This window comes from Chamaea fasciata, unplaced genomic scaffold (genome assembly GCF_029207755.1).
Source record: "Chamaea fasciata isolate MVZ Bird 193981 ecotype frontalis unplaced genomic scaffold, bChaFas1.0.hap1 SCAF_5, whole genome shotgun sequence".
NCBI lineage: Eukaryota > Metazoa > Chordata > Aves > Passeriformes > Sylviidae > Chamaea > Chamaea fasciata.
Genome location: NW_027094090.1, coordinates 11,967,486 through 11,977,942, shown reverse-complemented (window position 1 = coordinate 11,977,942; position 10,457 = coordinate 11,967,486). Strand labels below are relative to the sequence as shown.

The window sequence follows — 10,457 nt, the reverse complement described above, 5'->3', positions numbered from 1 at the left end:
AGAAGCCCAAAACCTGAGGTGTTAACGAAACCCCCGGGATGGGCCGGGGTCCAAACCTTCCTTACTCCCAAACAAACGCCTTTCTCAGGAGCGCCGCCTCTCCCCTGCTCCGAGCCCCGCCGCGCTCCCCTCACGCCGTCCCCACTCCCGCGCCCACCCCGACAGCGCCCCCGCCCCCGCGCGCCCTGCGCACTCAGCCGAGCCACCGCCCCCAATCCCCTGAGAGCCCGCCCCCTCTCCCCGCCCTGCGATTGGTGGCTCTCGCTGTCTGTCCGGCGCCTCTCCGGCCCATTGGGCGAGGCCGTGGCGCTGCCCCGCCCCCGGCGCTGTCGGTTGGGGCGAGCCGAGAGTAAATAGACGCCGGAGCCCAAGATGGCGGAGCTGCCCAGTTCGGGTCGTGGCGCGGCGCCCCCTGAGCAGGAGCTGCTGGGCGCCAGGACGGCCCCGGACGCAAAAGGTTCCCGCGGATCCCAGCCGGCCGCCAAGAAGGTGAAGGGAGCCGAGGAGCGGAGCCTGAAGGGCGCTAAGCGCGTCAACGGTGAAGGGGGCGGCGGTGGCGGGAGCGCCAAGCAGCCGCTGCCCGCGGTCGTGCCCAGCTACAGCGGCCCCGGGCCGTGGGGCTTCGCCGCGCTGTCCTCGGGCCCCTCGGCGGGCGCGGGGGGCTTCGCGTTCCCTTCCCCACTGTCCCGGAAGCTGCTGCCGCCCGCGGTGCTGCTGCCGCCGTCCGCCTCCCCCTCCTCGTCCCACCCGCAGCACCAGCACCGCCACCACCGGCACCGCCTGGCGCTGGCGGCCGAGGCGGGAGGCGGCGGCAGCGGCGGCAGCGCCAAGCCCAAGAGACCCAAGGAAAAGCGGGACAAGGAGAGGAGGAAGCACGGGGCGCTGCCCGTAGTGGCGGCGGCGGGAGATGGCGGCGGGGCCCTGAGCCGGGAGGAGAACGGGGAGGTGAAGCTGCTGTTCCCGAAAGGTGAGCGGCGGGGCAGCGCCGGCAGCGGGGCCGGGGAGGGAGGGCGGGAAGGGGCACCGGGCGCGGGGTCTCGCCGGAGCTGCCCGGCGGCACCGGGAGTGGCCGTGACCCGGGCCGGGGGCTGCGGGCAGCGCTGGAGCCGCTCACACATCGCTGGCGTTGTGTAAGTTCGTGGGGAAGGCAGCGGCGGCTCAGTCCGCCGTCAATCCTGTCAAAAAAGGGGGTGTGGAATTAGCGATGGCGTCAGCCAGAAGCTGCCAGAGGCCTTAGGTTTTCTTACCTATTAGGGAAATGAGGATGCCGAGTAGTTTGTTAGAAATGTGCGAACAAAACTGAATTCGGGGGAAAACGCGGAACATGTTGCGAAGAATCGCCGTAATTTCGAAATTAAATCGTGAATCATCTCGTTTCTTAGGCTAGTAATTTTTACAGGCTAAGTCATTGAGTACTAGAGAGCATGCAGTTTAAATTTAGATTCTTGGACTTTTGAAATCTCATGTAGTTGCTGCTTCAGGCTTTCTTTATTTTTTGAAGATCACATCTCCCAAGGAATGCTCGAGGTCTTCAGGAGAAGGGGAGGAGTGCTGGGTTAGTTCATTAGCGGGGCTCGACAGAAATGACCGTACGAGGTAGGACAAGATGTCAGGCAGGAGTCTTGCTTGGATTCCTGCTGTGATCAACAGTAAATCTTGGGAACTGAAAGACAATGCATGAATATCTGACGACAGTACAAGAATACATGCTTTTATTCCTAGTGTGTCCTTTCCCAGTCTCCAGTGACCTTAAACCAGATGTTGATGCATTTATATTTACATTGAAATATGAGGAATTTGAAACATTCACCTAGCTTAATCAAGTTTCCTTTCTTTTAAAGGAAAGATAGATTACTATTGTGTAAATTTAGGTTACTTTGATTGTGGCCTATACCTGTAATTATAGGATCAGTGGAGCTTGTAGCGAAATATCGAGATGCCTTTTTGTCTATTGACTATGTTGTCTGGGCTGCCTTACTTCATTTTCCACTAATTTCCATGAGTATCTTAGTCTATGATTCACTTACCATTGAGGCTTATTTTTTTTAAATTTACTTGGATCTTGATTGGTGGTGTACAAGTGGGTTTTAAGTATGCAATTTCAGTGCTTTCAAGTGTTCCATTTTAGGGCTTATTTTTTCCCTTTGTTACTGTCCAAAAGGTGACTTGGGAGAAGCCTTTAGAAATGATGCTCAATACCCATTTGATGTTGGTGAAGTCATTTTGTCTTTAAAGATAGCTGCCAAGAAGCTCACCCAATATCCTTCTTGCAAAGCTATGTAATTAATAACCATATTTGCTCAGATTGCTCAGTGTCCTACCAATGTTAAAGAGTCACGTTGGTAAATCTTGGAACCCTATTACAATAGCAGGATGAAATATTCTTTCCCATTGGTGAAAGAAATTGGCACTGATAGTGTTAACTGAATAATTGATGTGATTTGTCTTTAAAGAGGAGAATCTGCACCTTGTATCTGGAAGCTACAGGCACAAGTTCTTAGGTTTTTTTTAGTTCCTGAGTGTTCAGAACAGATCTTTTTACCTTACATTTATTCCTTGAAAACTTATCTACATGCAACAAATACATTTTCAAAGGCAGACAATACCTGTTTGCCATCTGAGTCTACAGATTTTTGTTTCGAGGAAGTAGTTTCTAAAGCTAAAATTTTGTGGCATAATTTCCTATATAAAAGAAGAACTTTATTTTAATTAAACTGTAAATTTCTTTAGAGAAGGCTGTGAGAAAGTGAAGGATGCACTGAGTCTTCTGCTGAAAGCTGCCAGCCTTTCAAAAGTGATTCAGTATTTGACTGTAGATTAAAGAACAGGTTTGTGCTGTTAATCCTGTGAATAATTTACTTTGCAGAGAGGAAAGGGAAAAATGCAGTTATGATGCAGGGAGAAAAGAATGGCTGGGAGGCAGGCACATAGAATCCTAAGTACAGAGGAAAGCTAAGAATGCCATTAAGGTGGGTGGGTGGCATACTCAGGACTTGTGCATTGGGAGTGCTGAAGCTACAGACTGGAAAAAGATACCAGAGGGACTGTGGTTGCAGCATATAGTGAGTGAACGTGGAATGAATTTGAAATACTCTGAAATTAAAATAGCAGGCAAAAGCAGCATGGGGGTGATTCTGGTCTTGTTTGAGGGCAAAAGATTATACTTAGGTGCTGTAGGAAAGGCCAGGAAGGTAGGATAGAAGAAGAATGAAAATTTTAGGCAGCCTCCAGATATGACAGAGGTAAATTTAGACCATTTGGGATAATTAAGAAAAACTGAAAGGCTTGAACGTACAGAACGTATGAGGGGCGTGGAAGTAGGAATAAAATATTCTCCTTTAGGTGTAATGAGGTGAGTTTGTAGAAGCTGTCATCAGTGCATTCTAAAAATCAAGCTCATGCAGGCAAGTGCAGCCTGTTGTTCCTGGCGTCTGCAGTTAGACAACGTTTTTGCTTTTGTTGCAGTGGAAAAGGAGCAGCAATGTGGAATTGATGGTATTGACAATTTTTCTCTCCTAGCATTTTGAACTGATACACATGCCAGTGCTACACTTGCCAGAAGGAAAATTGTGCCAGTGGGGAGACTAGAGGTATAGAGGCAGAAATACTAAGAGATATGCAGGTGGAATGGGTGAGAGTTCCTTGGTTGTTTTGAGCTTCTGAAAATGAAAAAAGTCCATCATCCTGTTTGCAGCCAAAATGGAGATGCATTGCAGGTGGGTACATGGGATGGAGTGGAATTCCCAGTACCTGTGAATGAGGAGGAGTTGTGTTTGTGCTCAGTGAGCTGTGTGCTCTGCCGCACAGAGCCCTTAGGGCGTGAGGAGAAAAAGCTTTACCTTTGTGAGAGAGACTGAGGGCCTGCACACATCTCAGTACTAGAGAAAATGAGGAGCAAAGCTAGGGGAATCAGGAGAAGAATGGCAAAATTTGTCTCATGAGATTGTTAGGACTGTGGTATAGACAAAATAATACAGGGAATCAGGGTGCGCAGTGATGGGCAGTGAATGAATGTGAGATCTGGCCTTGAGAGTAGTAGCAATTGCACTTTCCGAATTTTAGTTTAGTTACTGTAATGCTGGTAGGGTATTGACAGTGAGGAGGAAATTGTGAGGTTTTTCACCTTGCATTCAGAAAAGCTGATGATAGGAGCTGATGTCCTTCACTTGCAATAGTGATTATGAGGTAAGGGAGCCTCGTTCTGAGGCAGCCTTATTTCCTAAGTGGTAGGAAGATGTTAAGCTTGGTAGTAACCAAGATGGCTGATGTGTCTAAAGCTTTTCAAAAATTTTTATATTTTCTTCAAGTCTTCGTTTAAAGACTTTTCTGGTCTTTTAATTGCAAAGAGCTTTTAAGTTGCAGAGTCATAACCAGGCCTTACAGCTTGTGATTCCATTAAATGAATGGAGTTCAGTGACCCCTTCAGAGATGATCTACCATGCAGAGAACCTGAAAGAGTCTTTTGCCGGATGCATGATTTATTCTGCAGATAACGAGGTTTAGGCTGTTCAAACTGAGCTTAAATTTTCACTTGTCGTGTACATTCTGACAGTGGAACTGAAGTTGTGCAATGTTTTTGTTTTTAAAACAGAGTGTCAGTCTGACAGAAGTGATTGCTGTTCATGCTATGACTGCTGATTCAGTTAGTCATTTAACTGATACTCTGCTCTAGCAGTCCATAGTTGAAATTGTTTTCATAACAGTGCAAAGCTCGGCTCAGCCACTCCCCACTTCATTAGACAACCCTGTCCAAGTCTTTGGTTTTGGTCTTTATACTTGCTGTAAGGTACAGTGCAGTTATTGATCCATCTTTTCTGCTTTTCTTGCTGTTTCTGTGTACAATTTCCCTTTCCCTCTCCTTTTTTTTTCTTCAGTGATCCATTTTGCTGATAAGATTGCCTCAGAGTGCAGGCAGTTGCAAAATGAGATTGACATCTTTTGACTTGCAGATGGGGATTCCCCATATGATCAGGAAAGCTGAATATGGTGCTGTAGCTCTTCTTTTTAATATTAGTCTATTTTTTTAACTCTCCCTCCTTTGCCCCACCCCTCCCCACCCCCCCTTCCTTCTCCTGCTGTCTTTGAAGGATAGATAAGATTACATTTCAGGTGAGCATTTAGCAATGATTCTTCTGGTAACTATTACCTTGTATTGTGTGACCCTTCTGGGATTTTAGCTTTCAAGAAGCTACACTTTTTAGTCTTAATAATTTTGGTCCGCGTCCAGTGGGATACTCATTTCATAGTCTGTTACCAAAGTAGGTTGAAGATAGTTCTTTTTCCCTGCTTTAGAACTGGGGCCATGCATCTTGCTTGTTAGGTTATGTTTTATTTTTTTCTTCTGCTAAACATTTCCTTCTTCTGTTAACTTCTATTTCCCTTTTTTTTTTCTTTTTCCTCGTGCTACGTGACTTGACTCACTTCCCCCTCCTGTCTGTTGAATTTTTTGAATGTAGCAGTCATTTTCATGCTTATGAGGCCTCTTGACCACTCTGAATTCTTCAATATACTTCTATTTAGATACCCTACTGTAAGCAGCAATGCCTAGAAGGTTTTAAGGATGATATTGAGGAGGAAGGGGGACTTCTCAAATTTCTGTTGCTGTTTGAGATTTCCATGCAGTTCTGTTTTCAGAGCTGGTAGTGTCATAATGTAAGTATGCAATGTTGGGAGAAATTTGGAGCAGTGCATCTTTTTCTTGAGGGACCCTGGCCCCTTTTTGATAAGATAACCTGAAGCTTTCTAGGCAGAACAAAAATCTTTCTAAGCTGGAGAACCATGCCCTTCCTGTACCCCAGAATCCAGCTTTGTGTGTAATTTATGCAGCAGAACTTACGCTGATTTTAGAATACCAAATAATTTTTATGAGTTGACACAAGATCAGGAGGCTGAGGCATTTGTTCTGAAACCTCTTGAAGAGGCCTCGTTTGCAGCTGTCACATTCTCTTGCTAATTTCTGATGCAATGCCCCAGTGCTTGAGCTTAAACTTGGCTCATGCAGTTCTGCATGTGGAAAAGATGTCCCTAGAAGTGCAAAGCTTAAAGGAACTTTGTCATTCTTTTTTCATTTTTTTTGAAATGTTTTAATTCTGAAAGGGATCTGTCTTCCTTTCCATTCATTGAAGAGCTTAGGGAAATGTTCTTGCCTGATAAGGGGATTTCTTTAGTTGTATCTTGAATTTTAAACTTAGATTACTGTAAGAGGTGTCAGCCATATATTCCTGGTTGCTGGGATGTGAAACCTGTCCCTTATTTGATGATTTTTTTTTTGTATCCTGGAAATACTGAATGGGTTTTTCCATGTTCATTATACTGGGAAGCCTGCTCTGCAGTGTCCCTTGTAGGATTTAATGAGTGCAGGTGTCAAAGCTGTTAACGTGGTGATGGTAAATGTACTTCATGTACCTGCATAACCAGTTAAACATGGCTTCTGGAGGTTTTATTTTATGGGTGTTTGCTCAAAGTGAGGAGAGAGCTGATGGAAGGGATGGGAACTGATGTTCTTGTATGCCCCTCCTTATTCCCCCTTCCTTTCAGTTGCACTGCTGCTGGTGTTATCCATATTGATGGTGTCCCTTAGCAGTAGTCTGTAAATATTTTGCTGCATGTGCAGTGACAGCCCTTAAATCAAACAGAGGAGAGAGAGGCAGAATACTTTGAATGTAATCTGTGACTGACTACTAATGTGAGTTACCATCTGGAAAATGATGCAAAGCAGCTGCAGCTTTTGGCATCTGACAGAGTTGTACAGCTCTCCTCTTTCAGTGCTGAAATGGACTTGCTTGTTTGAGCTCCTGCATGGGCTTCAAGGTGCAAATTTCCCAAGTGTCAGCCACCACACTCCACATAGCCCATCCACTAAAGAGCACTTCCCACTTCCCACTCATTCTCTATGCTCTAAGTTTACCTTTTTGTCTGTAGAAAGCTTGCAGTAGAGGCAAAGATCTGATTAGATTTCTGAAATCAGGATGGTGTGATCTTTGAATTTATGTTCTTGTATTTACTGCTTAGGAAATCGTGGCAGTCATTATGAGAAGGTATCTCCTGAGTTGGGAAACTAAGAACTTTTACTGTAGCCTTTGGTTGTAAATGGCTATTTATTGTATAAATACAGTGTGTATCTATCTATTTCTTTTATTTATGTACTTAACCTAACATCCAGAAAAAGTAGCTTTGGAATTTGAGGAGGAAGTATGCATATAGTTCCTTACTTAGTTCAGTTCACTGTGTAGAATTGTAAAGTGAAAATATCTTTCAGATGCCCTTTAGAAAGGTGAGATGGCACACACCATAATAAAATTCTCTGTCTATATGTAGCACATCTTTAATGTACTGCTGTTGCAGCATTTCTTTTGTATGTGGGTGTACTGTTTCTGTAATGTCCAATGCAAAGAATATGGACTTTATGCTGATACTCTTCACTGTGAACTTGAATGAGACATGTAGAAATCTCTTAATTCCTTGGGTGTTGTATTTTCTCTAAACTGGGATGCTTATTCCTACAGAGCTCTGTATTTTAAAAAGTATACACTGGCTTCTTTAGTAGAGTTGGGTTTGCATGGCAAGGCTTTGGTAACAGGAGAGATAGAGGGGTGGCTTCTGTGAGAAGCTGCCAGTGGCAGTGGTAGCATTTCTGGGATTATTTTAAGAGGCAGAAAGTTACTGCACAGGACCAGTTGCAGCTGTAGAGGTGAGTGAGAATATCTGTGGGAAACAGCCCTGCAGGCACCAGGTGAGTGCAGGAGGAGGGGCAGGAGGTGCTCCAGGTGCCAGAGCAGATTCCCCTGCAGCCCCTGGGGCAGCCCCTGGTGAAGCAGCTGTGCCCCTTCAGCCCAGGGAGGTCCATGGGGGAGCAGAGAGCCACCTGCAACCCGTGGAGGAGTCCACCCCAGTTCTAAAGTCCAGGGGAGGCTGTGACCCTGTGGGAAGCATTTGCTGAAGCAGGCTCCTGGCAGGACCTGTGGCCCTGTGGAAAGAGGAGCCCATGCTGGAGCAGGTTTGCTGGCAGGACCTGTGACCCCATGGAGCACCACACTGAATCAGGCTGTGCCTGAGGGACTGCACCACATGGAAAAGGACCCACACTGCAGCAGTTTGTGAAGAGCTGCAGCCCATTGGCAGGACTCACATGGGAGAAATTTGTGGAGTACTGTCTCCTGTGGGAGGGTCCTCACTGTGGAGCAGGGGAAGAGTGAGAGGAGTGCCCCCTCTCTTGAGGAGGGAGGAGTGACGGAGGTGGCATATGATGAACTGACAACAATCCCCATCCCCCTGTGTCACTCAGGGGAAGGAAATAGACAAAATTGGGAGTGAAATTAAGCCTGGGAAGAAGGAAGAGTCAGGGGAAAGATGTTTTTTACATTTAGTTTTTATTTCTCATTACCGTGCTCTACTTTTGATTGGTAATAAATGAATTTTTTTCTCCAAGTTGAGTCTGTTTTGCCCATGGCAGTAACTGATGCTACATACAATCTCTCTTTGTCCTTCCATCAACCCATGAGCCTTTTGTTGTATTTTCTCTCCCCTGTCCAACTGAGGAGGTGAGTCCTGGAGTGGCTTTGGTGGGCCCCTAATGCCCAGCCAGGGTCAGCTTGCCACAAGAGTAAGAAATAACTTTATAGTAATAGAGAGAGGTTTTTTTGCCCGCAGTCAGTAGACATTGAAAACTAAGGACTGAATGTAGCTCTTACTGAACTTCCATAGCTGATTCCTACTTGGATTTATATTTTTTTAACCCAGGTAGGGAGTATTTGCAAATTCTATTTAGCCTGTGACCAGTCATTTCCTGAGCAGTGTATTTCTTTGTCAAAGGCATATAAAGCAAAAGTGTGTGTTTTGGTAGGTGGGTAAGCTAATGAAAAGATAGATTTCTTTCTTTTTTTTCCTTGGGATACAAATTATTTTCACTGGTTGGCTTTTAGTTTTAATGTCTTTGGAGTTGTGTAAAGGCCTAGGAAGGCTGTGTATTTGGGCTATGTTATTTCTGTGGAGGCTCTTTTCATCCTCAGCAGCTCAAGAAGTTTTTTTATTTTTCTTTTTTATTTCTTAGGAGTGGTCTTGGTGGAAGCTAACTGCACCACTTTCTGTGGACCTGGAAAGCTTATCATAAACATCTTTCTACCTTTTACTACTTTGTGATCTTGTTGCCCTACCAATGAAATGGAGACCAGTAGTAGCTTCTACTGGAAACTTCAAAAAAGCTGTACCAAGAGCATTTCAGGTTTTCATTACTTCAACAGAACAAGATTTTCTTGTTTTCCCTTGCCAGGGTCACGCACTGCTTGTTTATACCATGATATGTACATTGTAAATTGTTTAATGTTGGGGGTATTCATTTTAAAACAGGAATTTTGTGAAGAATGTTCACGTTTCCGGGTGTCCCGAGGAGAATAATCTGCAGAATTTCGTTTGAGAGTTGTGCTTGAATTCTGCAAGCCAGACTAGAAAATACATACTAACACTCAAACTGGAGACATTTGAACTGAGAATTAAGTTCAAGTGTTAATCCATAGAATAACTGTCATTTCTACACAGTTTTTGGTTTTTTTTTTTTTTAATGTGCAAAGATTCTTTTTGAAATTCCAATATTTATTTATGCCTTTTTTTTTGGAAGTGTACTACTGACTATTGTTCAGCTATTCTGTGAGCTTTCCGGGAGGAAAACAGAAAAGCTGTACATTCAAATTGAGCTTCTCAGGTGTTCTTTACTTGCATCAGGCTCTACACTGGTTTTGTTACAATACTCTGATTTCTGGCAGGGAAAGTTTTCTCCAGACTTCTCTCAGCTGCATTTACCTTGTATTTGCAGTCACTTAAGGTGTGATTTACTTGTGGCTGTTGATGGGGGATGTTACAGAATGCATTCATTGTTTCTTTTGTTGGTAAAGTTTCACCATTGACTCTAATTGCTTTGTAGATGTGAGAATAAACTAGAGGCTCTTTAAAGGTTCTCTGTCTTTATGTGTTGCTTCTGACAAAACTGGAAGATTCATTGGCCTGTGATGCTTTTCATGAGCTGGCAGTAAAGGATTCTTTCAGTCTTTTGTCCTCTTTCAGCAAGATTCAACATTTGTATATGCTCTTCAATCTTGCTTTGATTTGTAAGTGATAGCAGAAGTCAAGTGTGCCTCTTAACCATACAAAAATGTTGAGATACAATTATCATGGGAAGACCTGGATTTTATTTCTGGCTGAGTTGATCATTCAGCAAGGGTTATAAATCAAGCCTGGCGTTACTGCCTACTAGCTGAGTGTCTGCTTTCAGTGTGTTCTATTAACTCCTGTTGTACAGTTCACCCAATTTCATACTCAAGTTGCAGGGGATTTACAAATAAGAGATTCCTTTTTGGGGAGACACAGGTTGGAGAGGAAGATTTATGTGTGTTAAACCTATTCCCAGAAAGGTTTGTGTTGCTTAGGAAAGCTTGTTTGGTTTCCATGGTCTGCTATACACATAA

At 44.5% G+C, this 10,457-nt stretch overlaps 1 protein-coding gene across 1 annotated transcript in view; it reads left to right on the top strand.

Moving 5' to 3' along the window:
• The first annotated feature begins 343 nt into the window (after window positions 1–343).
• Window positions 344–10,457, top strand: part of RSBN1L (round spermatid basic protein 1 like) — a 47,179-nt gene continuing 37,065 nt past the window's right edge. Inside the window, exon 1 of the mRNA XM_066182816.1 lies at window positions 344–967. Within this exon, the coding sequence (XP_066038913.1) occupies window positions 373–967 (595 nt within the window). The 5' untranslated portion in view covers window positions 344–372. The remainder of the gene's footprint in view (window positions 968–10,457) is intronic.